Source organism: Papio anubis, chromosome X (assembly GCF_008728515.1).
Source record: "Papio anubis isolate 15944 chromosome X, Panubis1.0, whole genome shotgun sequence".
Classification (NCBI taxonomy): domain Eukaryota; kingdom Metazoa; phylum Chordata; class Mammalia; order Primates; family Cercopithecidae; genus Papio; species Papio anubis.
In genome coordinates this window covers 34,214,579-34,242,563 of record NC_044996.1, presented here as the reverse complement: position 1 = coordinate 34,242,563, position 27,985 = coordinate 34,214,579, and the positions used below count along the sequence as shown (strand labels likewise).

The 27,985-nt window shown below is 47.3% G+C and overlaps 1 protein-coding gene across 3 annotated transcripts; it reads left to right on the top strand.

Moving 5' to 3' along the window:
* The first annotated feature begins 30 nt into the window (after window positions 1–30).
* Window positions 31–27,985, top strand: AKAP14 (A-kinase anchoring protein 14). Of its 3 annotated transcripts, none has more exons than XM_009198192.4 (7): window positions 31–307; window positions 4,869–4,981; window positions 10,600–10,778; window positions 10,882–10,973; window positions 21,594–21,773; window positions 27,181–27,233; window positions 27,773–27,985. In XM_009198192.4, the coding sequence occupies exons 3-7, from the start codon at window positions 10,610–10,612 to the stop codon at window positions 27,870–27,872; spliced, it is 594 nt and encodes a 197-aa protein (XP_009196456.1). In that variant the 5' UTR covers window positions 31–307; window positions 4,869–4,981; window positions 10,600–10,609; the 3' UTR covers window positions 27,873–27,985. The 3 variants fall into 3 exon arrangements, with proteins under 3 accessions (XP_009196456.1, XP_003918259.1, XP_009196457.1); XM_003918210.3 differs by lacking the exon at window positions 31–307 and adding an exon at window positions 4,556–4,701; XM_009198193.4 differs by lacking the exons at window positions 31–307; window positions 21,594–21,773 and adding an exon at window positions 4,591–4,701.

Sequence of the window (27,985 nt, the reverse complement as noted above, 5' to 3'; positions counted from 1 at the left end):
ATTGTGGGCTGCGACTTCATGAACATAGGGGTGAACACCAAGTGACCAATGGTAAACCTCTAGCGGGTATCTGGACCCCAGAAGATTGTGTATCAGGGCCCTTCAGCCACTGCTCCGCCCATTCTCACACTGTGGAGTATACTTTCACTTTCAATAAGTCTCTGCTTTCCTTGCTTCTTTCTTTCCTGGCTTTGCTGTGCGTTTTGTCCAATTCTTTGTTCAAAACGCCAAGAACCTGGACAATTTGCAGTAAAGATCCTCTACTGGTAACAGAACCTGCCCAAATCCAACATGCCTCATGTTTTGGGTAAGAAAGCATTTCATTGTCCCCTGCTTTGACTTACTTGCTATTTTTTCATGTGAACACACTTTGTCTTCCCAAGTACATTGTAAGTGCATCGAGGGTGGGAACCTCTTAAGTCAGTTTTACTTCTCACAATTCCTGCCACCTGCGCACTTTACAGTCCCTTAAAAGATACATGGTGGCCAACTGGGTTCATTTGACAAGCAGAGAATGTCAGCGTTTAGCTTAGGTTTGTGGCTAAGTGGCATCAGCCTTGCTAGAGATTGGTAGAAGAGAAAGAAGGGGAAAAAATAAGGGAAGGGGTGAAAGGGTGAGCATGAGAGTATAAGGGGAGGAGAGGAAAGAAACTGAGAGGGAATGAAAATGAGGCATAGGTGGAAAAGAGTATAATTCAAGGCCCAGGGTGTGGAGTCCCAAGAGAGGGCTCTGTCCTCTCTTCCTTGTCCTGTGATGTAGACTACCCCTGCCTAGGGCATCTCCCTGGATTTTCTTCAGTTCAAGAAGAAACTAGGCCAGGTGCGGTGGCTCACACCTGTAATCCCAGCACTTTGGGAGGCTAAGGTGGGCAGATCAGTTGAGGACGGGAGTTCGAGATCAGCCTGGCCAACATGGCGAAACCCTGTCTCTACTAAAAATACAAAAATTAGCAGGGTGTGGTGGTGCGTGCCTGTAATCCCAGCTACTCGGGAGGCTGAAGTAGGAAAATCGCTTGAACCCGGGAGGGGGAGGTTGCAGTGAGCCAAGATCGCGCCATTGCACCCCGGCCCGGGCGACACAGTGAGACTCCAACTTAAAAAAAAAAAAAAAAAAGAGTAGAGTGTGTGGATCTGCAAGGCTCTCCAAAGCAGTTCTCTCTAATGAGCACGACATCCTTGATACAAATTCCCCCCTCCCCTCCACTCCCCACAGGCAGGACTAGGGAGGCGCTGGCCCTCTCGCCCCCTGGCGGTCTGTCTAGCTCCCGGCAGCCTCGGAAAGCCCAGGACAGTAGGTCAGTGTACTTGCGACCCGCCCCGCCCATCGGCTCCTGGGGAACGGAGAGGACGCACTCCACGTGGCCAGGCCTGCATCAGGCTCTGGCTCTGTCGCCCAGGCTGTAATGCGGTGGTACGATCATGGCTCACTGCAGCCTCGACCTCCCGGGCTCAAGTAATCGTCCATCTCAGCCTCCCAAGTACCTGAGACCACAGAAGCGCGCCGCCACGCTCGGCTAATTTTTGTTATTGGGGCGGCGCGTCTTGGTGCAGTCTCCACGTTCTTTCAGAACAACGCGGGCGCATCGCTGGACCACGCGCCAGCCGGCAGCCGGCGCCGCCTCCCTGCCCCCCGTAGTCCGGATGCTTCCAGAGGCCCGTGGCGGGGGTGTGGCGCGGGGGGTGGGGAGTCGGGTGGGAGTTACGGCTTCCCAAGCAGCCAAGTCGAGGAGGGAGGGGCTGAGCTTGGCAAGCCTCTAGCCAGCTTCTCCTGCTCTGCCCCACCTGCTCCTCCCAGCTCTCCCCTCCATCTCGGCTTGCAAGCCATTTTCTCCACTCATACCTGCACTAGCATCTGAGCAGGGAGTAGTGTGGAAGAACCTGTCCTCCGCGCTGCGTGAGGATTCAAAAGACCTCTCGACCTACAGAGCCCTGGAAACCAAAATTTGTGCATTTCAGTAAGGGGCTTGGCTGCGGGTAAGAGGTAAAGTTCTGGACACAGAAGTTAAGCTTCTGCTTCAAAGAAGGAGCCTTTCTCATCTGCTGGGAAATCTCTCCAGGTTCCCTCCACGAAAGCATTTTGCCTGTGTTTGTCTCCTCTGGGCAATAAGGAATCCTACTCCCAGCCCGTTGGGGTGGCTTACCCCTGTAATCCTAGCACTTTGGGAGGCTGAGGCAGGAGGATCGCTTGAGGTCAGGAGTTCGAGACCAACCTGGGTAACATAGTGAGACCTAGCCTCTACAAAAAATTAGCTGACCGTGGTGGTGTGTGCCTGTGGTCTCTGCTACTTGGGAGGCTGAGGCGGGAGGATCACTTGAGTCCAGGAGGTGGAGGCTGCAGTGAGCCGTAATTGCACCACTGCACTCCAGCCTGGGTGACAGAGTGAGACCCCATCTCTCCCCTCCCCCAACCAAAAGAAAAATGAAAACAAAACAAGGGGGAAAAAAAAATCCTGGCCCGGTGTGGTAGCTCGCACCTGTAATCCCGACACTTTGGGAGGCTGGGGCTGGCGGATCCCTTGAACTCAGGAGTTCAAGACCAGCCTGGGAAACATAGCAAAAACCCGTCCCCACAAAAAAATACAAAAATTAGCTGGGCGTGGTGGCGGGCACCTATAATCCCAGCTACTCAGGAGGCTGAGGCAGGAGAATCACTTGAACCTGGGAGGCAGAGGTTGCAGTGAGCCGAGATAGTCCCCCGGCCCTCCAGTCGGGGAAAAAAAAAAAAAACCCCGTCAAAAAAAAAAAAAAAAAAAAAAAGAAAGGCTATCTAATCATTATAGAGCGAGATTATGATGTACCAGGCATTGTTCTTGGTCTTCACGTGAATTATCTGGTTTGATCCCCATAAAACCCCTATTCTGTAGGCGTTGTTATTAACCCCATTTTATAGGCAAGGGAACTGAGAAAGAAAAATGTTAAATTATTCCTGAGTGTAAGCTGATAAGCACTATATCTCTTTCATCTTTGATTCATAAAAGACATCTTTGAAAGCTGTGAAAGGAAAATAAAAACTTGGGACCCCAATTCACTCTGCCAAAAGGAAAAAAAATTAAACTGAAAGCTGAGTCATGCAAGAAGCTGCCTTTCCTTTTGTTCCTGAGCAGACAGCTACAAATAACAGGTTAAATATCTTCACCTGTAGCTACTCTATGTTTACTTTATCTTATGTAAAGTGCTGATTTAATGAGCAGGAGACGGATACGTAATTGATTCCCCTACCTGCTCTTTTTCTCTTGCAACATGTGGATTCAATAATGTGACCATACCTTCCCTCTCTTCCCTCAAGCTTGCATTTCCCCTTTATTATTATTTATTATTATTATTTTTTGAGACGGAGTCTCGCTCTAGTTGCCCAGGTTGGAGTGCAGTGGCGCGATCTCGGCTCACTGCAACCTCTGCCTCCCATGTTCAAGCGATTCTCCTGCCTCAGCCTCCCGAGTAGCTGGGATTACAGGTGCCCGCCACCATGCCCAGCTAATTTTTGTATTTTTAGTAGAGACGGGGTTTCACCATATTGGCCAGGCTGGTCTCCAACTCCTGATCTCAAGTGATCTGTCTGCCTTGGTCTCCCAAAGTGCTGGGATTATAAGCGTGAGCCACTGCACCTGCCCTTGCATTTCTCCTTTAAATACTGAAGCCTGGGCTGGGCGTGGTGGCTCAGACCTGTAATCCCAGCACTTTGGGAGGCCGAGGCACATGGATCGCCTAAGGTCAGGAGTTCAAGACCAGCCTGACCAACATGGTGAAACCCCCGTCTCTATTAAAAATACAAAAACTAGCTGGGCGTGGTGGTGGGCGCCTGTAATCCCAGCTACTTGGGAGGCTGAGGCAGGAGAATCGCTTGAACCCGGGAGGCAGAGGTTGCAGCGAGCCGAGATCGCGCCACTGCACTCCAACCTGGGCAACAAGAGCGAGACTCCGTCTCAAAACAAACAAACAAAACCTGAAGCCTGGTCGGGTGAGGTGGCTCATGGCTGTAATCCCAGTACTTTGGGAGGCTGGAGCAGGAGAATAGCTTGAACCCAGGAGTTTGAGACCAGTCTGGGCAAGAGTGAGACCTTGTCTCTATAAATAATTTAAAAATTGGCCAGGTGTGGTGGTGGCACACCTATAGTCCCAGTTACCTGGGAGGCTGAGGTGGGAGAATCACTTGAGCCCAGGCAGTCGAGGCTGGGGTGAGCCATGACTGTGCCACTGCATTTCAGCCTGGGTGACAGTGAGATCCTGTCTTTAAATAAACAAACAAATAAATAAATAAATACTGAAGCCCTCAAAGTCATCTTTGGAGAAAGGCACAGACCTGTCTCCCAGACACATCCTTAACCTTGGCAAAATAAACTGGTAAATTGAGACCTGTTTCAGACAACTTTTTGGTTTGCAAAGCAATGAAGTACACATGGGAAGTCCTAACCTCAGAATTTGGAAATGAAAAAGTAAGAGCTCAGCCAATGAAGTCAGACAGCTTTGGGTTTGAGTTTGGGACAGTACTTGCTGTGCCTCAGTCTGTTCAACTGTAATATGCAAATACTAATACTTACCTCATAATGCTATTGTGAGGAGTAAATGACTTCAGACACTGAAGGCTTAAAACAGTGACTGGCATATCATAGGGATGCCCAATACATACCAGCTGTGAGGCTTATCATCACTGTTCTTCCTGGCATGGCCCTGCAAGCTCATCTTCAGCTGAAGAGAAGCTAGGTATAGCTACCACAGTTTGGTCCTATTATTGCGGTCAGACAGTTGCTGTGATTGGCTCTCCCCTCCTTCCCTCACCCCCTCCCATCTTACCCTCCGTTATTAACATAAGCAGTCAGAAACATGTAGGCTATGCTTCCCATTGGTTGAAATTGTTGTTTCCTTGGCAGCACTTGCAAACATTCCATCTGGCAATCTGAGAGAAGCTACTGAGAGAATCCTGAGACATCCCCAGCTACCTACCACTGCTCCTGTTCCAAGCAAAGAAGATCTGCTCACTCCGGTACTGGGGTTTCTCCGGGATGGGGGAGTCCACAGAAAGGACTTGCAGTGGTTCTCCCTATTCATCACCCAGACCCCAAACATTACCATTCCCCCTTCTCTTTCCACCCACCCTGCCTATTTGGCCTCTGAGAAGGGGAGGGGAGGGCAGGGGAGGAGAGGGGAAAGGGAGGGGGAGGGCAGGGGAGGAGAGGGGAGGAGAGGGGAGAGGGAGGGGGAGGAGAGGGGAGAGGGAGGGGGAGGGGAGGGGAGAGGAGGGGAGGGAAGGGAAGAAAAATAACTAAGAGAGGCCAGTGGGAGGGTGGCTTAAGAATGGTGTGTGCCCACAGATGTGTGAGGGTAAAAATTGAGCTTCTTCCTGGGCACTGCTCCCCATCTTCCCTCTCCTGTTGGAGCACGGGCTCCCCAGGGAAAGTCTTAAGGAGGTCCTTCCATGCATAAAGCACACACCCCATGTGCTTCGTGTTGGAGGTTACAGATTTGACTTCTCATCAATTTATCAATAGGCAATTTGCTGAAAGCAAAGTTACTGAATGTCTAAGTTACCAATTTTCTTTCCTTTCCTTTTTTTTTTTTTTTTTTTTGAGACGGAGTCTCGCTCTGTCGCCCAGGCTGGAGTGCAGTGGCGCGATCTCAGCTCACTGCAAGCTCCACCTCCTGGGTTCACGCCATTCTGCTGCCTCAGCCTCCTGAGTAGCAGGGACTACAGGCATGCACCACCATGCCCGGCTAATTTTTGTATTTTTAGTAGAGATGGGGTTTTGCCATGTTGGCCAGGCTGGTTTCAAACTCCTGACCTCAGGTAATCCTCCCACATTGGCCTCCCAAAGTGCTGGGATTACAGGTGTGAGCCACCGTGCCCGGCCCCAAATGGACAATTTTCTTTCCTTCTTTCTTTCTTTTTCTTTCTTTCTTGAGGTGGAGTCTCGTTCTGTTGCCCAGGCTGGAGTGCAGTGGCGAGATCTCGGCTCACAGCAAACTCTGCCTCCCGGGTTCATGCCATTCTCCTGCCTCAGCCTCCCAAGTAGCTGGGACTACAGGTGCTCACCACCACGCCCAGCTAATTTTTTGTATTTTTAGTAGAGACGGAGCTTCTCCATGTTGATCAGGCTGGTCTTGAACTCCCGACCTCAGGTCATCCACCCGCCTTGGCCTCCCAAAGTGCTGGGATTACAGGTGTGAGCCACTGCAGCCGGCGCAAATGGACAATTTTCTAAAGGATCAAGTTGATATATGGCTACCTTACCAAAGTCTACTGAAATTACTAATTTACCCAAAAACCTTTGTGCAGTTGTCTTTACAGAGTTTATAGCAGGTTGCTCTGGCCAAATTGGCATGGCCTAAGTAAGGGCTAGGGAGAGTCAGTTCTCTAGTGTTAAGGGTCTTTAGGCTCCTCACTGCCCACCCTTTAGCCTCTGGCTGCTCTGGAGTGGGCAGCCTGGAAATGCTCTGTGTCCTCCAGCAGATGATCCTGTCTACCTCCAGCTGCAGCAACAGGGAACTGGGGCAGAGGCAAACTGAGCTTAAAAATGCTAATATCAATCTGGGCAACATAGTGAGAACTATAAAATAAATAGCCTGGTGTAGGCAGGACACGGTGGGAGGCTGAGGTGGGCAGATCACCCAAGGTCAGGGGTTCAAGACCAGCCTGGCCAATATGGTGAAACCCCATCTCTACTAAAAACACAGAAATTAGCTGGGCATATTTTTGTATTTACAACACGTGTATTTTGTATTTACCCACCTATAATCCCAGCTACTCAGGAGGCTGAGGCAGGAGAATCTCTTGAACCCAGGAGGCAGAGGTTTCAGTGAGCCGAGATTGTGTCACCGCACTCCAGTCTGGGTGACAGAGTAAGACTCTGTCTCAAAAGAAAAAAAAAATAGCCAGGTGTGGTGGTATAGGCCTTTAGTCCCAACTACTCAGGAGGCTGAGGTGGGAGGATCACTTGAGCCTAGGAAGTTGAGGCTGCAGCTAGCTGTGATTGCACCACTGCACTCCAGCCCAGGTGACAGAGCAAGACCCTATCTCAAGAGAAAAAACAGGAAAAAAAAAAAAAAAAAAAGCTTAAATGAACAATGGCCAACATTATTTCAGGGATGTTCAAAGGCTGTCCCCATGGTTCTTGAACTGATGGCTGTGGGAGCCAGGTTGCCTTTTGTGGTATCTACTACGCCCTGGGACCAGTGATGATGTCAATAAAGGAAACCGAGTTGCCCTTTGTCCGGGCACAGTAACTCACACCTGTAATCCCAGCACTTTGGGAGGCCGAGGCAGGTGGATCACCTGAAGTCAGGAGTTCAAGACTAGCCTGGCCAACATGGTGAAACCCCGTCTCTACTAAAAATACAAAAATTAGCTGGGCATGGTGGCGGACGCCTATAATCCCAGCTACTCGGGAGGCTGAGGCAGGAGAATTGCTTGAACCTGGGAGGCAGAGGTTGCAGTGAGCCGAGATTTCGCCATTGCACTCCGGCCTGGGCAACAAGAGTGAAAACTCTGTCTCAAAAAAAAAAAAACAAAGAAAAAGTTGCCTTTTGTGAAAGAGGCTGCCAGAGAGAGAGAGTGGGTCACTGGACTCTAGATGAAAATGTGAGAATAAGGTCGGGCGTGGTGGCTCACGCCTGTAATCCCAGCACTTTGGGAGACTGAGGCGGGTGGATCAGGAGGTCAGGAGTTCAAGACCAGCCTGGCCAAGATGGTGAAACCCCATCTCTTTTTTTTTTTTTTTTTTTGAGACAGAGTCTTTGCTCTGTCGCCCAGGCTAGAGTGCAGTGGCGCCAACTCGGCTCACTACAAGCTCCGCCTCCTGGGTTTACGCCATTCTCCTGCCTCAGCCTCCCGAGTAGCTGGGACTACAGGCGCCCGCCACCTCGCCCGGCTGGTTTTTTGTACTTTTAGTAGAGACGGGGTTTCACCGTGTTAGCCAGGATGGTCTCGATCTCCTGACCTTGTGATCCGCCCGTCTCGGCCTCCCAAAGTGCTGGGATTACAGGCGTGAGCCACCGCGCCCGGCCATGAAACCCCATCTCTACTAAAAATACAAAAATTAGCTGGGCATGGTGGCGGGCGCCTGTAATCCCAGCTACTCGGGAGGCTGAGGCAGCAGAATCGCTTGAACCCGGGAGGAAGAGGTTGCCACTGCCCTCCAGCCTGGGCGACAGAGCAAGACTCTGTCTCAAAAAAAAAAAAAAAAAAAAAAAAAAAGAAAGAAAGAAAGAAAGAAAGAAAGAAAAAGAAAATATGCAAATAGGGCCCTACTACTCTTTCTGAATCTTGGAGGGAGAAGAGCAGCACAGTTGAGAGCATGGGCTGTGGAGCCAGACAGTGTGGGTGTACAGCTCAGTTTCCTCATTTTTACATGGCAGCAATAGGCCCTCTATCTGTGACTCAGGGTTCCTGTAGGAAACTGTTGGTGTATTAAAATGAAGACAGCTGCAGAAGGGTTAAGTAAGGGAATATTTACAAAAGTGTGGCCAGAGTGCAGGGCAACAGAGGAAGGTGCAGCTCGCTGGGGCTAGGAACAGTGGGCCTAAAAGGTTGAGGGGAGAGAATGCTTACCCTTACCACACTTAGAAACTGGGAGAGCGCTGCCCTGAAAGACACTGGGGACTTCATGCAGCCAGCCATCAGCCAACTTGCAGGGGGAAAACCACCAGGAACATATATTTTGACTTCCTGATCTCCTTATTGTGTGGAACCCCCAGAAGCCAGAGGGCACCATTTATGGGTGCAGTCAGGTTAGTTTTCCAGGGCAGGAAACAGGGGGAGATGCAAGGACAGTGGATTTGGAAGGGCAAATGGAAGGTGCCCAGCGCACTCTTTCATAGGGCTGTGATGACAGTTAAATGAAACATAGCACATTAAACACCCCCAAATTGGGAGCTGTTATTTATAGAAAAATAGCTCCCTTTGGAGAGAGATATCCACTTTCATGTAGCCCTTCCACCCAATGGAAGGATTGCTTGCAACATACTTATTTTTTATTTTTTGAGACAGAGTCTCGCTCTGTCACCCAGGCTGGAGTGCAGTGGCACGATCTCGGCTCACTACAACCTCTGCCTCCTGGGTTCAAGTGATTCTCCTGCCTCAGCCTCCTGAGTAGCTGGGATTACAGGTGTCCACCACTATGCCTGGCTCATTTTTGTATTTTTAGTAGAGATGGGGTTTCACCATGTTGGCCAGGTGGGTCTTGAACTCCTGACCTCAGGTGATCCGCCTGCCTCGGCCTCCCAAAGTGCTGGGATTACAGGCATGAGCCACTACACCTGGCCCAGGCCAATTTTTGTATTTTTAGTAGAGATGGGGTTTCGCCATGCTTGCCAGGCTGGTCTCAAACTCCTCATGTCAGGTGATCTACTCGCTTTGGCCTCCCAAATTGCTGGGATTACAGGCATGTGCCACCGTGCCTGGCCATATTTTTAATTTTTTCTGAGACAGGGTCTCGCTCTGTCACCCAGACTGGAGTTCAGTGGTGAGATCACAGCTCCCTGCAGCCTCAACCTCCCAGGCTCAAGTGATTCTCCCACATCAGCCTTGTGAGTAGAAAGCTGGGACTACAGGCACACATCACCATGCCTGGCTAATTTTTTAAACTTTTTTAGAGATGGGGCCTTGCTATGTTGTCCAGGCTGATCTCAATCTCCTGCACTTAAACAATCCTCCCACTTTGGCCTCCCAAAGTGTTGGGATTACGGGCTTGAGCCACTGTACCCGGCCACCTGTAAGGAATTTAAAGCTGTGCTGGAAATAAGCAATTTTTTAATAAGGAAAAAGACTTAAACAGTAGCAAGAAAAGAAAGGATTTAAGACTCAAGGGAAAAGATGTAAAAAAAATTGAAAATGAGCAAAGACTTCTAGCTCTGTGATGGACCCATGTTTACAGCCCTAGGAACACAAAATTTCACATTGTCAATACACGTTAAAGGCATCTGGAAGATTATAGCTATCATTTATGATAAAAATCTTACTAGAACAGGAACAGACGAATGTTTTCTTGATGTGATACATCTCAAACCATAAACCAGCATCATACTAATGGTGGAACACCAGAAAGCAAGGCCATTAAAGTCAGACACAATAGGAGGATGCTCATTATTTCAACTTTCTTTTTTTTTTTTTGAGACGGAGTTTCACTCTGTTGCCCAGGCTGGAGTGCAGTAGCTCACTGCAAGCTCCGCCTCCCGGGTTCACGCCATTCTCCTGCCTCAGCCTCCCGAGTAGCTGGGATTACAGGCACCCGCCACCACGCCCGGTTAATTTTGTATTTTTAGTAGAGACCAGGTTTCACTATGTTGGTCAGACTGGTCTTGAACTCCCAACCTCAGGTGATCTGCCCGCCTTGGGCTCCCAAAGTGCTGGGGTTATAGGCGTGAGCCACCGTGTCGGGCCTCATTATGGTTTTGAGAATGTGAGAATCCTTGGTTTTCAGGAAAAGTAGATCTCAGCAGCCAGGCACAGGTCTGACTCCTACCCTTAAACCCCCAATCCCCTCCCTAGAGGCAATTACTGCTTACTGTCTCTTGTGATTCTTCAAGAGATGGTCTGTACTTATATGAGTGCATTCACATGTGTGTACACACACATGCACGCAGTGAGTAACTTCTTTTCTTCCCCAGGGAAAAGCAAATGAGTGAGACTCAAGATTCAACAAGTCAGAAAGCAATGGATGAGGATAACAAAGCCGCAAGCCAAACAATGCCGAATACACAAGATAAGGACTACGAGGATAAATTGACTCAAGTAGCTCTAGCTTTGGTTGAGGATGTCATCAATTATGCTGTTAAGATTGTGGAAGGTAGAAATCCTGTTTGTTTGGATGCCTAAATAACTGTCTCATATAGCACCATACTACGGGGCAACTAACAAATTCACACCTTTTTTTTTTTTTTTTTTTGCAGAGGAGCAAAACCCTTTGAAAAACATCAAGTGGATGACTCACGGTGAATTCACTGTGGAAAAGGGTCGTAAACAAATTGACGAATATTTTTCGGTAAGTTAGGCCGACCACTCCAGCATGGTACACCAGTGTGAAGAACAATAAAGAGACTCTCAGCAGATCAAAAGTTTGAAGTCTGGAAAATCTAGGAGATGGTATCAAAGGGGGTGACTAGAATAAGTAAACATCGTCTCTATCTCAGTTCCAAAATCAAGGTGGGATAGCCTTTGAAGGTGAAATGCACAATCACAATCATTTTCCCTGTGTCTGTATCATTCTAACCTTACATTTCCCTGGGAAAATCTGCTCTTCCTACTTAAGTAATTTGTCCATGCTAGTGCATTAAATGGGGGCCTAGTGGCCTAAGGAGGGAGATGCTCATCCAAAATAGGAGTTCTCCACCACCATTATTTTATTTATTTTTTTTTAGAGACAGGGTCTCACTCTGTCACCGAGGCTGTAGTGCAGGGGCTCGATCCTAGCTCACTGCAGCTTTGAACTCCTGGGCTCAAGCAATCTTCCTACCTCAGCCTTCCGAGTAGATAGGCGTGTGTCACCACACCTGGCTAATTTTTAATTTTTTGTAGAGACAGGGTCTCGCTATGTTGCCCAGGCTGGCCTCAAACTCCTGGCCTCAAGGGATCCTCCTGCCTTGGCTTCCCAAAGTGCTGGGATTACAGGTGTGAGCCATTGCACCTGGCCTCCACCACCAACTTTAGAATGCTCCTGTTAACAGAGGGCATGCAGATGGATCAAAAGACTTTTTAATTTGGCTTTGGAATATATTGCCTGCATAGTAAGATGTACAATCCCATGAATTCCTTTGTTTTTCTGCCTGTGTCTGACTCTGACTTCTTTGTGTGGCTCATCCTGGCAGCTTTGCTGAGAAGGCCCTGGATTACTTTGCGTAACTGGTGAGTGAATAAAGGAGAATGGCTTAGGCCAGGTGCAGTGGTTCACATCTGTAATCCCAGCACTTTGGAAGACCAAGACGGGAGAATCAATCACTTGAGGCTAAGAGTTTGAGACAGCCTGGGCAACATAGTGGGACTCCATCTCTATAAAACTAAAAAATTAGGCCGGGCGTAGTGACTCATGCCTGTAAGCCTGACACTTTGGGAGGCCGAGGCAGGCAGATCACAAGGTCAGGAGTTCAAGTCCAGCCTGGCCAATATGGTGAAACCCCGTCTCTATTAAAAATACAAAAATTAGCTGGGCATGGTGGTGGGTGCCTGTAATCCCAGCTATTTGGGAGGCTGAGGCAGGAGAATCGTTTGAACCCAGGAGGCAGAGGTTGCAGTGAGCCGAGATTACACCACTGCACTCTCCATCCTGGGCAACAGAGCAAGACTCCGTCTCAAAAAAAAAAAAAAAAAAATTAGCCAGGCGTGGTAGTATGCACCTATAGTTCTAGCTACTCAGGAGGCTGAGCTGGGAGGATCACTTGAGCCCAGGAGGTCGAGGCTGCAGTAAGCTGTGTTGCGCCACTGCAGTCAGCCTGAGTGACAGAGTAAGACCCTGTCTCAGAAAAAAAAAAAAAAAAGAAAGAAAGAATGGCTTGAAATCCTTCTCATTGTGCTTCTATGGAACAGAGACCAGTTGAAATTGGTGGAGGCGAGCTCCTCTACCCCTGGGAAAAGTTCCAGCTGTCTCTGTTCCCCAGGCCAGCCCCTCAAAGCCTACAGCCCTCAGGGCAGTTTCCCAGGCCTTAGGAAGGCCTGGTCAGGTGTGAAGGAGGAAAAGTCAGGGATTTCTGGCTCCACTCCCTCTATGCTCCAGCAGACACCACTCACCGTTCTCATTAGGAGGGGTATCTTGAGCATAGTGAAGATGAATGGTGCAAGTTATTCTTGAGCCTTCCTGCTGTGGAGCACATCTCCATTTGGGGTTGGGCAAAGGCCCCTGCCTACTGCACTCAGGGTTCCTGAATCAAACTAGAATGGAACACATAGCAAGTAGGAAAAATTTCCCTTGCAAATCCCATTGGTCATTCTGAGTAAAAGGCAAAATTAAGTCGTGACAATGGTCTATCAGGCCCAATATGATCTGAGTTCCCTTTCCCCTCCCAACTTATGGTTCAGCTCCCATCACTCCTTCCCCACTCTCACCTTCTTCCCTCGGCCACACTTGCCTCCTTGCTGTTCCTCGACTGCCAGGCATGTTTCCCTGTCAGGACCCTTGCTCTTGCTGTTCCTTCTGCCTGGAACCCTCTCCCCTAAGATATATACCCATGGCTCACTGCTTTACCTCCCTTCAGATCTTTGTTAAAAAATATCACCTGCTCATTGAGGCTTTTCTTGGCCACTTCATCTAAAATCACAACCCTCTCCACTTCTCTGACTCATTTTCCCTTCGCACTTCTTTCTGCCTAAGATACTAGAGTCTATTTACTTGTACTACTGCCTGTCTTCCACCACCAGACCATATGGTCTATGAGGGCAGGTTTCTGTTCACTGCTCTGTTCCCAGCCCCTAGCAATGTCAGGTACACAGATGCTCAATAACTCTGTGTTGAATACATGAAGGGATTTATTATCGCATTACCATATTTCTTCACAGATGAAGAGCCAGGTCAAAGGATTTGTCTTACCTATTTTGTAGGGCTGTTGTGAGGATAGACACAATTAAAAAGTAAATGACTGAAAAGCTAAATATGTTATATTAGCTCATGATGTAAAATCGCCCTGTTCCCAGCCCCACTAATGCAGCATGCCTGGCATTTCTTTCTTTCTTTTTTTTTTTTTTTTTTTTGAGATGGAGTCGCACTCTGTCACCCAGACTGGAGTGCAGTGGCGCGATCTTGGCTCACTGCACTCTCTGCCTCCTAGGTTCAAGTGATTCTCCTATCTCGGCCTCCTGGGTAGCTGGGACTACAGGCGCGTGCCACCACGCTGGGTAATATTTTGTATTTTTAGTAGAGACGGGGTTTCACCGTGTTAGCCAGGATGGTCTCAATCTCCTGACCTCGTGATCCACCTGCCTCAGCCTTCCAAAGTGCTAGAATTACAGGCATAAGCCACCGCGCCCAGCCCTTTTTTTTTTTGAGACGGAGTTTCACTCTTGTCACCCAGGCTGGAGTGCAATGGTGCGATCTCGGCCTACTACAACCTCCACCTCCTGGGTTCAAGTGATTCTCCTGCCTCAGCCTCCCGAGTAGCCGGAATTACAGGCACCTGCCACCATGCCAGGCTAATTTATTTTTTATTTTTAGTAGAGACAGGGCTTCACCATGTTGGCCAGGCTGGTCTTGAACTCCTGACCTCAGGTGATCCACCCACCTCAGCCTCCCAAAGTGTTGGGATTACAGGCGTGAGCCACCGCACCCGGCCAAAGTGTGAGGCATTTCTGATAGAGAGCTTTCTCAAGCTTATTGCCAACTTCCCAGGGTCCACTACACATCAGGGGATGGTAAATTAAGAGTTGCCATTTACTGAGTACTGCTATATGTTAAGCACTGCAGTGCACATCATCATGCATTATCTCATTTAATCCTCACAACAAAACTGTGTGTGGGTATATCAGTGTACCCATTTAAAAGATGAGAACTTTGCACAAATTGCCCAACCTGTCTCTGATTGAGCAGCAAAATGAAGTTATGATCACATGTCTGTCTGATGTACTTTTTTTTTTTTTTGTGAGACAGAGCGTTGCTCTGTCACCCAGGGCTGCAGTGCAGTGGCTCTATCTTGGCTCACTGCAGCCTCTGCCTCCTGGGTTCAAGGGATTCTCCTGCCTCAGGCTCCCGAGTAGCTGGGACTACAGGTGCCTGCCACCATGCCTGGCTAATTTTTGCATTTTTAGTAGAGATGGGGTTTCACCACGTTGGCCAATCTGGTCTTGAACTCCTGACCTCAAGTGATCTGCCCACCTCGGCCTCCCAAAGTACTGGGATTACAAGCATGAGCCACCGCGCCCGGCCTGATATATTCTTTTAAAAAATATTTATTTATTTATTTATTGAGACAGAGTCTTGCTCTGTCGCCCAAGCTGGAGTGCAGTGGCACAATCTTGGCTCACTGCAGCCTCAAACCCCTGGGATCAAGTGATCCTCCTGCCTCAGCCTCCTGAGTAGCTAGGACTATGGGTACATAGCACCATGGCTGAGTAAATTTTTTAGTTTTTTGTAGAGATGAGGTTTCACTTTGTTGCTCAGGCTGGTCTTGAACTCCTGGCCTCAAGTGGTCCTCCTGCCTCGGCCTCCTAAAGTGCTGGGATTACTGCCAGTCACTGGCAGTGGCCACTGCACCCGGTGTGAGCCACTGCACCCAGCCAGTTCTATCTGATATATTCTTTCCACCATAGTAGGAAAAGTACTTTTTTTTTCTTATTTGTTTTTTCTCGTCAGCTTCTACTGACCCAGGAAAAGTACTTTGGATGACAAAAATAATGCAGACTTTTATTATTATTTAAAAATACAAATTCAAATGATCTTAAGATACTACAATGTGAATATGAATAATTAAACCTGGTATCAGAAGGCTGGTACAGGCTGGGCGCGGTAGCTCACGCCTGTAATCCCAGCACTTTGGGAGGCCGAGGCAGGCGGATCACTTGAGGTCTGGAGTTTGAGACCAGCCTGGTCAACATGGTGAAACCCTGTCTCTACAAAAATACAAAAAAATTAACTGGGTGTGGTGGTATGCACCTGTAATCCCAGATGCTTGGGAGGCTGAGGCAGGAGAATCACTTGAACCTGGGAGGCGGATGTTGCAGTGAGCTGAGATCGCGCCTCTGCACTCCAGCCTGGGTAACAGAGTAAGACTCCATCGGGGAAAAAAAAAAAAAAGAAGAAGGATGGTATAGTTGTGGGGAGGGAACACTTACACATTGCCAATGGCCAAGTTGGTTCATTCTCTTCAGGAACACAGTCTGGCAACAGGAATATACAAATGGGTTCCTTATAAAAGAAAAATCAGAGAATGCCCATCACCTCACACAATTAAAATTACTTTTATAATAAAAAAAATCACTATAAAAATGCCCAGTGAAAAAAAATGCCCAGTGAGCAAAAAGATACAAATTAGAAAATGAAATTACCCATAATACCCATTTCTATTACCCCAAAGGTCACTGACCATGGATAACAGTTTTGTGCAGACTTTTTTTTTTCATTGTTTTTTGCCTTGTGCATATACTTCCATGTGTCTGTTGATTTTGAGTGTCCAGTAGTATGTAGCTGGCTAAGCCATCCATGATCGAGTAGTACAGTGAGATACTGTTTCCTAGAAGTGAGTATATGAAGCAGTATTATGTAAAAATCACAAAACACACTCACTGCTGCTACATAAAAGTCTGCTGCCTGCACACGGATAAAAATGGGAGGAGATTCGCCTGATGAAAATAGTTAAATTTAATGTCATGTGTAAGACTGCCTTCATTCACAAAAGGGGGGAAAAATCCACTAAGAGCCAAGCTGAGAAGAAGAGACTCTTAGAATTGAGGCTTCTGGTGGGGTGGAGAAAGCACTGAGCAGGCTGCTCAGGAGTCCTGGGTACCAGTCCCAGTTTATTGTGTTAGACTGTCCCTACCCACTTCTAGGCCCTGGTATCCTCATCCGCAAAGTGAAGGGCTGCATTAGATTATCTCTAGGGACCAATTCAATGTTATAAAGTCTGTGATTGTGTGACAGATTAAACATTAGGGCTAGAAAAGTATATTGAGTAATATAGAACAGCTGAAAAAAAAAAAGGCATGCTCTGGCTGGGTACAGTGGCTCATGCCTGTAATCCCAGCACTTTGGAAGGCTGAGGCAGGTGGATCACCTGTGGTCTGGAGTTCATGACCAGCCTGGCCAACATGGTGAAACCCCACCTCTACTAAAAATACAAAAATTAGCCAAATGTGGTGGTACGCACCTGTAATCCCAGCTACTCAAGAGGCTGAGGCAGAAGAATCACTTGAACCCAGGAGGTGGAGGTTGCAGTGAGCTGAGATCACGCCACTGTACTCCAGCCTGGATGACAGAGCGAGACTTCATCTAGAAAAAAAAAAAAAAAAGGGGGGCGTGCTCCAATGAGCCATAAGAGGTTGACTGTTGGGCCCCTTCATTAAAAGGAATAATGAAGGGCTAGGCATGGTGGCTCATGCCTATAATCCCAGCACTTTGGGAAGCCGAGGCATGCGGATTACCTGAGGTCAGGAGTTCGAGACCAGCCTGAATCTCTAGTAAAAATACAAAAATTAGCTGGGCGTGGTGGTGAGCAACTGTAATCCCAGCTACTCGGGAGGCTGAGGAAGGAGAATCGCTTGAACCCAGGAGGCAGAGGTTGCAGTGTGCTGAGATCACATCATTGCACTCCAGCCTGGAAGACAGACAGACTCTGTCTCAAAAAAAAAAAAAAAAAAAAAAAGGAAGGAATAATGACTTTGGGAGGCCGAGGCCAGTGGATCACTTGAGCCCAGGAGTTCGAGACCAGCCTGGGCAATATAGGGAGACCCCCATCTCTACAAAAAATACAAAAATTAGCCAGATGTGGTGGTGCATGCCTGTATGTAGTCTCAGTTACTTGGGAGGCTGAGGTGGGAGGATCACTTAAACCTGGGGAGGTTGCAATGAGCCATGATCGTGCCACTGCACTCCAGTCTAGGTGACAGGGTAAGACCCTGTCTCAGAAAAAAGGAATAATGATGCATGAAAGAATACACAGCTCCTGATCTCAAGGAATCTCGAGTCCAGTGCTCCTCTCTGGACAGAAACAGCCAATTGGGTACAAGTTTGAAATAAGCTGAGGCAAAAGGCCAGCCTACATTTTTTTTAAAGGAGGGCCTGAAATCTTTTTGATGTCTCCTCCTGTACTCCCTCTCCACATTATTGGGATTTGTTAGACTCTCTCAATTCCTTCCTTCTGTAAGCCTTCATCTTAATTCAGGCTATTCTTTGATTCAGAAGCTTCTGGTGCCCCGAGAGCCAGCCCAAGGGGGTTCAGTTGAATTGGATTTGTTGAATACCTGTGAAATCCAAGGCCCTGTGCCAGGAATCAGGGATGCATTTTGACTTCTGTGGGCCCTAGGCACTCTTCCCTTTGTAGGCCCCTTTCTCCCTCAAAATATGGAAAAACTCAAGACAGCACTGGTATAAAGATGAATATAATCATGACCCTAAAATTCATATTTTCTGCTTCTTTTTTTTGAGACAGAGTTTTGCTCTTGTTGCCCAGGCTGGTGTGCAATGGTGCGATCTCGGTTCACCACAATCTCCACCTCCCGGGTTCAAACGATTCTCCTGCCTCAGCCTCCCGAGTAGCTGGGATTACAGGCATGTGCCACCACGCTGGGCTAATTTTGTATTTTTAGTAGAGACTGGGTTTCTCCACGTTGGTCAGGCTGGTCTCGAACTCCCGACCTCAGGTGATTCGCCTTCCTCGGCCTCCCAAAGTGCTGGGATTACAGGCATGAGCCACTGTGCCCGGCCTTTTTCTTCTAATTTTAAAAGAAATGAACACTTTTTTTTGTGGGCCCTAGGTATTGAGCCTACTATGCCTTACAGATAAGTCAGCCCTGTTAGAAATGTTTTAATATTGGCCGGGAACGGTGGCTCACGCCTGTAATGCCAGCACTTTGGGAGGCCGAGGTGGGCAGATCACTTGAGGTCAGGAGTTCAAGACCAGCCTGACCAACATGGTGAAACCCTGTCTCTACTAAAATACAAAAATTAGCTGGGTGTGCTGGTGGGTGCCTGTAATCCCAGCTACTCAGGGAGGCTGAGGCAGGAGAATTGCTTGAACTTGGAAGGCGAAGGTTGCAGTGAGCCGAGATGGTGCCATTGCAGTCCAGCCTGGGTGACAGAGTGAGACTCCGTCTCAAAACAAAAGAAAAGAAAATTTTTAATATGGAGACTACAACGCAGACAGTTCCTTATGGCTATACTATGGGGGGGATGTCTCAAGTGCCATAAGAGAGGCAGAAAACAAGTTCCACCAGCGTTCAAAGGGAAAGGGTGTGAAGTCACATCTGGTTGGAAGAGGGATCAGAAAGACTTCTTGGAGGTGGTAGTTTTGAAAACAGAATTTATCAAGTAGGTGATAGAGAGAAGCTTCTCAAGAAATTACAACAGCCGGATCAAAAGCATGGTGTAAACATGGGGAATAGTGCTAGTTATAGTTTGATGGGAATATGAGCATTTTGTTGAGAAAAGTATGACATGAAACTTTTTTTTTTTTTTTTTTGAGACAAGGAGTTGCCCAGCCTGGAGTGCAGTGGCACAATCATAGCTCACTGCAGTCTCAAATTCCTGGGCTCAAGCGATCTTCCTGCCTCAGCCTCCCAAAGTGCTGGGATTACACTATGCCTGGCCATTGTGGGAGGTCTTAAATGACACAGTGAAACATTTTCATTTTGTTTGGCAGGCAATGGGGAGCTGCGGGAGGTTGCTTTTTTTTTTTTTTTTTTTCTGAGTTGGAGTTTTGCTCTTGTCGCCCAGGCCAAAGTGCAATAGTGTGATCTCAGCTCGCTGCAACCTCTGCCTCCTGGGTTCAAGGGATTCTCATGCCTCAGCCTCTGAGAATGTAGAGAAGTAGCTGGGACTACAGGCCCCCACCACCACGCCTGGCTCATTTTTGCATTGTCAGTAGAGACAGGGTTTCACCGTGTTGGCCAGGCTGGTCTCGAACTCCTAACCTTAGGTGATCTGCCTGCCTCAGCCTCCCAAAGTGCTGGGATTACAGGCATGAGCCACCAAGCTTGCGCCCAGCCCAGGGAGGTTTTTGAGCCGAGCAGATATGACTGAAGCTGTGCTTAAGGAAAGTAACTCTGGCTTCATTGTGGGTGGGGGATTGGAGAAGTGAGGTTGAGGACAACAGAGTCTAGATAGGTTATTGCCTAAGTCCAGGTGAGAAACACTGAGAGCTGAAGTAGAGCAGTGGCAGTGGGACTGGAGAAGAATGGATAGATTTGAGACACATTTCAGGTAGTATAGATATGATTGAAGGTTAATAAAAAATGGATGAATTAATTAAGGATGGAAGGAATGAAGAACTGAATGAATGCTACTTTTTTTTTTTTTTTTTTTGAGATGGAATTTCACTCTTGTTGCCCAGGCTGGAGTGCAATGGCATGATCTTGGCTCACCGCAACCTCCTGACCTCAAGTGATCCGCTCACCTCGGCCTCCCAAAGTGCTGGCATTACAGGCATGAGTCACCGTGCCCAGCCTAAATGCTACATTCAATAATGTAGTTAACTTTAGTTGTGTACAGTTGGCTCTCCATATCTGCAGGGGAATACGTTTTTGGATCCCCCCATGCATATCAAAATCCACGTGTGCTCAAGTCCCTTAGTCGGTCCCCCATCCATGGATTTAACCAACTGTGGATCGAAAAGGTTGGCCCTATGTATTAGAATCTGCAGCGGTGGGACTGTATTCCCATCTCAACTCCAAGAATAGGCCCAAAGGAGACATCCCAAGGAACACTTTGTTTCTCAACTCTCATCACTGCGAAGATTTGTGCCTTGAAATGGGGAAGCGCCCGGCAGTGGTGGCTCATGTCTGTAATCCCAGCACTCTGGTAGGCTGAGGCAGGCGGATTGCTCGAGCCCAGGAGTTCAAGGCCAGCCTGGACAACATAGCAAGACCTGGTCTCTAAAATAAATAAATACATAAAATAAAATTTTAAAAAGAAAAGGGGGAAGCTTCTCTAAGGGTGCAAACAAGGAATCCCTCCTTTCTGTAGGATGTGGATTATTCTATTGCCTCCCTGAACTTATTTTATATACCACCTATGGCTACAATTAAGTGAGTTGGATTTTCACAAATGGCTAAAGTCAGCCTCGTTACTTTCCAGTCACACATTTAGGTCTCCTGGGGTGAGCAGAACAAGTATTCTAATCACTTTCTAATTATTTTCCAATTAATTGAACCTGCCTCCTGTAAGGGGGTCTGAAGCAACATCTGTGTGTATGTACACTTAGACATCGAAGTGTGTGTCCTTGCTGGCGTGGTGGCTCATGCCTGTAATCCCAGCATTTTGGGAGGCCAAGGCAGGTGGAAGACTTGAACTCAGGAGTTTGAGACCAGCCTGGGCAACATGGCGAAACCCCATCTCTATCAAAAATACAAAAATTAGCTGGGCATGGTGGCGCATGCCTGTCATCCCAGTTACTCGGGAGGCTGAGGCAGGAGAATTGCTTGAACCCAGGAGGCAGAGGTTGCAATGAGCCGAGATCATGCCACTGCCCTGTAGCCTGGGCAACAGAGACTCCATCTCCTAAAAAAAAAAAAAAAAAAAAAAAAAAAAAAGGAGCAGACTCCAGAACAGAGCTGTAACCCCAATTGTTATATGCCACACTTATCCTTTATTTTTATTTATTTGTTTTTTTAGGGATAGGGTCTTGCTCTGTCACCCAGACTGGAGTGTAGTGGTGCAATCACAGCTCACTGCAGCCTCAAACTCCTGGACTCGGGTAATCCTATTGCCTCAGCCTCCCCAGTAGCTGGGATTAAGGGTGCGTACCACCATGCCTGGCTAATTTTTAAATTTGTTTTGTAGAGATAGGGTCTTGCTACATTGCCCGGGCTGGTCTGGAACTCCTGGCCTCAAGTAATCCTCCTGCCTCGGCCTCCCAAAGTGCTGGGATTACAGGCATGAGCCACTGCACCCAGCCATGCTGCATTTATCTACAGGACTTGAACAGAAGGCTTTTCTTTTTCTGTGTGCTTTTTCTTTTTTTCTATGAAACAGAAGTGTGTTTCTAAAAAATGCTGGGCACACGGCGTAGAGTTTATAGAGAGGAAAGACTTAATTCACAGCTTCCTATACATCTACTATGTACACTGGAGTCTCTCATCTGCTGGGCTACCTGTGGCACAAATCTCTGCTGGTACCTACTTCAACATGAAGGTCTCCAAAACCAAACCGCCGGTAAGTTCTTCTTTTTCTCCCTTCAGTGAGGCTTCAGTGAGAATGGAAACTTCTCTTGTCAAGGTCATCAATAACCCCATTTTTGCAAAATTTAATAGTCATACTTCTGTCCTTATCTCACTGGCCTATGCACAGCACTTGCCATAGCTGATCACTCCCCGCTCCATGAAACTTTCCATTTGGCTTCTAGAACAACATACTTTCCTGATTTTCCTCCTGCCTCACTGACCATTCCTTCACAGTCTGCCTCTACTGGTAGTTTCCCTGCCTCATACCAACCTCTTCATGTTGGAATGTCCTGAAACTCAGACCTTGGACCTCTTCTCTATACTCTGTTCTGTGGTTATCTCATCCAGTCTCATAGCTTTAAATGCTACCTAGAGCTTATGATCCCCAAATTTGTATCTCTAGCACAGACCCGTCCCATGTGAATGTTTAATAAACATCTAATGTATTGCATGTAAAACTGAACTTCTGATTTTCCCTTCCAAGCCTATCTAGTTGCAGTCTTCATCTTAGTTAATGGCCAAAATCCTTGATGTCATCCTTGACTCTTCTCTCATATCCCTCATCTAATCTATTAGGAAATCCTATTGGCTCTACTTTCAAAAATATATCCAGAATCCAACAATTTTTTTTTTTTTTTTGAGATAGAGTTTCACTCTTATTGCCCAGGCTGGAGTGCAGTGGTGCAATCTTGGCTCACTACAACCTCCACCTCCTGGGTTCAAGTGATTCTCCTGTCTCAACCTCCCAAGTAGCTGGGATGACAGTCGTGCACCACAATGCCTGGCTAATTTTTGTATTTTTAGTAGAGATGGGTTTTCACCATGTTGGCCAGGCTGGTCTCGAACTCCTGATCTCAAGTGATCCACCCACCTCGGCCTCCCAAAGTGCTGGGATTACAGGCGTGAGCCACCGCGCCTGGCCCCCTAACTATTTCTTACTACTCCACTCCTATCATTCTGGTCCAAGACACCATCCTCTCTCACCAAGATTATGTCAGTAGCCTCCTAATCAGTGTCTCTGCTTCCACCCTTGCCCTCATCATGTCTCTTTTCAATGTTGCAGCCAGCCTGAGTGAGTCTTGTAAAGCAAATTTTTTTCTTTTTTCTTTTTTTTTTTTTTAAGAGATGGTATCTTGCTTTGTTACCCAGGCTGGTCTTGAATTCCTGGCCTCAGGCTATCCTGCCTCAGCCTCTCAAAGTGCTGGACTTACAGGTGTGAACCACCGGCCCAGCTGTAAAACAAATTTGCCACTTTTGTGTTTAAAATTTTCCAAAAGTGCTTCTCAAACCTCTCTCTCTCTCTCTCTCTCTCTCTCTCTCTTTTTTTTTTAAGACAGAGTCGCTCTGTCATCCAGGTTGTAGAGTGGTACAATCAGAGCTCACTGAAGCCTTGACATCCCAGGCTCAAGTGATCCTCCCACATCAGCTTTCCTTGTAGCTGGGACTATAGTTGCACACCACCATGCCCAGCAAACTTTGTGCTGGGATTACAGGCATGAGACACCACACCTGGCTGTAAAACAAATTTCTGTCATTCCTCTGTTTTATCTACATCTGTCTGTCTGTCACAGATACTATTCTGTCTATCTATCTATCTATCTATCTATCTATCTATCTATCATATCTATCTATCTATCTATCTACTTATTGAGACAGGGTCTCACTTTCTCACCCTGGCTGGTGGGCAGTGGCATGATCAGGGTTCACTGCAGCTTCTACTTCCTGGGCTCAATCGATCCTCCTGCCTCAGCCCCTCAAGTAGCTGGGACTACAGGCATGCACCACCACGCCTGGCTTTTTTTTTTTTAGTTTTCGTAGAGACAAGGTCTTGCTGTGTTGCACAGGCTGGTCTTGAACTCCTGAGCTCAAGTCATCCACCCGGCTCAGCCTCCCAAAGTGTTGGGATTACAGGTGTGAGCCACCACACCTGGCCCATTCCTCTGTTTAAAACTTTCCAAGGGCAGGCGCGGTGGCTCATGCTTGTAATCCCAGCACTTGGGGAGGCTGACGCGGGCGGATCACGAGGTCAGGAGTTCGAGACCAGCCTGACCAACATGGGGAAACCCCATCTCTACTAAAAATACAAAAATTAGACCAGGCGCGGTGGCTCAAGTCTGTAATCCCAGCACTTTGGGAGGCCGAGACGGGCGGATCACGAGGTCAGGAGATCGAGACCATCCTGGCTGACATGGTGAAACCCCGTCTCTACTAAAAAGTACAAAAAACTAGCCGGGCGAGGTGGCGGGCGCCTGTGGTCCCAGCTACTCGGGAGGCTGAGGCAGGAGAATGGCGTGAAGCTGGGAGGCGGAGCTTGCAGTGAGCTGAGATCCGGCCACTGCACTCCAGCCTGGGCAGCAGAGCGAGACTCTGTCTCAAAAAAAAAAAAAAAAAAATACAAAAATTAGCCAGGCATGGTGGTGCATGCCTGTAATCCCAGCTACTCAGGAGGCTGAGGCAGCAGAATTGCTTGAACCCAAAAGGTGGAGGTCGCAGTGAGCTGAGATTGCACCACTGCACTCCAGCCTGGGCGAGAGAGCGAGACTCCGTCTCCAAGGGGGAGAAAAAAAAAAAAAAAAAAAATTTCCAAAAGTGCTTCTCAAAATTTAAAGTGCTGGCAGGGCATGGTAGCTCATGTGTGTAATCCCAGCACTCTGGGAGGCCAAGGTGGACAGATCAACTTGAGGTCAGGAGTTCAAGACCAGCCTGGCCAACATGGTGAAACCTCGTCTCTACTAAAAATACAAAAATTAGGCCGGGCGCAGTGGCTCACACCTGTAATCCCAGCACTTTGGGAGGCTGAGGCGGGTGGATCACCTGAGGTCGGGAGTTCCAGACCAGCCTGACCAACACGGAGAAACCCCATCACTACTAAAAGTACAAACTTAGCCAGGCATGGTGGCTCATGCCTGTAATCCCAGCAACTTGGGAGGCTAAGGCAGGAGAATCGCTTGAACCCAGGAGGCGGAGGTTGTGGTGAGCCGAGATTGCACCATTGCCCTCCAGCCTGTGCACCAAGAGTGAAACACCATTTCAAAAAAAGAAGAAAAGAAAAACACAAAAATATAGCCGGGCCTGGTGGCTCATGCCTGTAGTCCCAGCTACTTGGGAGGTTGAGGCAGGAGAATGGCTTGAACCCAGGAGGTGGAGGTTGCAGTGACTGAGCTGGTGCCATTGCACTCCAACGTGGGTGACAGAGTGAGACTCTGTCTCAAAAAAAAAAAAAAAAAAAAAAAAAGAAAGAAGGAAATTAATTCAAAGTTTGTACAAATTACTTAGGGATCTTGTTAAAATGAAGATTCTGATTCAGCAGGTCTGGGGTAGGGCTTGAGATTGTTTTTTGCTTTTGTTTTTGTTTTTAGATGGAGTCTCGTTCTGTCTCCTAGGCTGGAGCGCAGAACTAACAAGCTGGCAGGCCATGCTGAGGCTGCAGGCCTAGAGACCAGCTTTCAGTAGTAAGGGCCTACAAGGCCTTGTGTGATCTGGTCCCTTGTTACTTATGCTTTCCCACTACTCCTTCCCTCTCACTGTGCTCTGGCCATTCTGATCTTGCTTCTCCTCAAATAAGTCAGGTATAGTCCTGCCTCAGGGCCTTTGCACTTGATGTTTCTTTTGATGAGAACACTCTCCCCAGGCATGTGAATTGCCTGCTCCCTCACCTCCTCTTTCACTCACTTTCCTATGCTTTTTCTCCATAGCACTTACCACCTTTTCATATTCTATATAATTGTTTTTTGCTTTTTTGTTTTTAGATGGAGTCTCGTTCTGTCTCCTAGGCTGGAGTGTAGTGGCGTGATCTTGGCTCACTGCAACTTCTGCTTCCTGCGTTCGAGTGATTCTCCTGCCTCAGCCTCCTGGGTAGCTGGGACTACAGGCATATGCCACCAAAACCAGCTAATTTGTGTATTTTTAGTAGAGATGGGGTATCGCCATGTTGGCCAGGCTGGTCTCGAACTCCTGACCTCAGGTGATTTGCCTGCCTCGGCCTCCCAAAGTGCTGGGATTATAGGCATGAGCCACCATACCCAGCCCTATAATTGTTTGATTATTGTCTATTCCCTCCACCAGAATGTAAGCTCCATGAAGGCTGGGATTTTTGTCTTCCTGTAAAACAAGGCCTGGCAAATAGTAGGCACTCAATAAATACTTGAGGGAATGATTGCTGGTATCCACTAGGTAGACCATGAATAAGAAATATGTTAACTTGATAGCTGGTGTGAAAAGAGCCAAAATAACATCCATGAATCTAGGGGAATGGTCATCAGAGGAGCAGGGCTGGTACCAAGCATGCCTGAAACACAACAGACATAAACATTTTATTTCCTCTTTGCCTTCCCATCCTTTCCCAAAAGTTATTTGCACCTTGGCCTGATGTTAAGGCTTTGTATATGACCACAGTCAGTGAGCCATCTATGTCCTATATGCATCCTATCCTAGTACAAATGCCTATTCAGAGCATTTGGAACCTGCGGTAACCTAAAGAGGTGCAGTATGTGGAGATCTTACTTCTTGTCATATATCCCTCTACCAGCTGTCTTGCTAACTGGCCAGGTCAGAGGTCAGGAAGTGAGATTGGTGGAGGGGAACAAGACTACACCAGAGACCACACAGAGAGAGGTCTTGGGAGAATGGCTCTTGCTCAAAATTCCAAGTATAATTTTGGAGGCAAGGATGGGAGGGACTACTGAGATAATAGTACAACCTACATGATTATGCTGCTTTAAAAATGTTTCAAACCTTTTCATCTATATTAATTCATTCTCACGCCATTCCTAAGAGGTAGAGATTGTCAGTTGAGTAAAGTGGAGCATGTAAAGAAGGTTAATGACTTACACTCCTATTAATGAGGAGCACAAGCCTGTCCCAACTTATTTCCAATTTTGTAAAGATTCTTAAGGTATTTGTTGTCAAAAAGATATTTTGGGGAACAGAGGTTTAAAGTGACAAAAAACTATCACCTATAGAATCCCAATTCATAAGCAAGATGAATTCTAGAAATTCAAGAGTATGCATATGGGCAAGTGTAGGGAAGTAAGGAATTAAGAGTTGGTATGATTGGGCTGGGCGCGGTGGCTTATGCCTGTAATCCCAGCAGTTTGGGAGGCTGAGGCAGGCGCATCACCTGAGGTCAGGAATTCGAGACCAGCCTGGGTAACAAGGTAAAACTCTGGCTTTACTAAAAATAAAAAAATTAACTGGGCATGGTGGTGGGCGTCTACGAACCCAGCTACTCGGGAGGCTGAGGCAGGAGAATCCCTTGAACCTAGGAGGCGGAGGTTGCAATGAGCTGAGATCATGCCATTGCACTTACGCCTTGGAGACAGAGCAAGACTCCGTCTCGAAAAAAGCAAAAAGAGTTGGTATGACTGGTCTGGGCTAACAGTTGTCCTTCTCTTTTTTAGGATGCACCCATTGGTGTTTCTTATGTAGGTGACCACCAAGCATTAGTTCACAGGTAATGAACATTTGGAGGTTTGTTTTAAAAGGATGGGAGAAAGGTCATTACACTCCAGGAATCCATCAGTTGCACAACAACAGATAGTTCATGTAATGGTCACTTTTCTTCTTTGGACCACCAACCCCATTAGAATGGGCTGAAATTGTTCTGGAAAATTATTTTTCTTAGTGTCTGGTTTTTCATTCATTATAAGCTTGAGGATTAGTTGCTGCAGTGGGGTGGGGACAAAGTGGGTCATGTCTATTGTTTCTATGGAAAATTTCAATATCACATAAAATTAACTTATGTATAATAATTCCTTTTATAGCAGCTCTCTTAAGTATCTTTACATATAAGCTCATTAATCCTTTCATTGACTGGGCTTAAGAAACAGTAAAGGATATAGAGAACCCTAGCTACCTCCCCTCCCCCGCCAATAAAAGAGGCTTCTTGCTTACTAAGAATATAAAAGAGTAAACAGGAAATCCCCTTTGTTTGATTTTAAAAGCTTTTGATTTAAAAATACTTTAAAAGTGTTTGTTTTTCTTCCTCTGTAGACCAGGAATGGTTCGCTTTCGAGAAAACTGGCAGAAGAATCTTACTGATGCCAAATACAGTTTCATGGAGTCGTTCTCCTTCTTATTCAATCGTGTCTGATTCTTACAGGATGTCTTAGGATTGTTTTTCTCATCAGGATATATTAAAAATACAATACAGCACATCAAACCACAGAATATTTATTAAGTAATAAACTTGTGGCACACAATCCA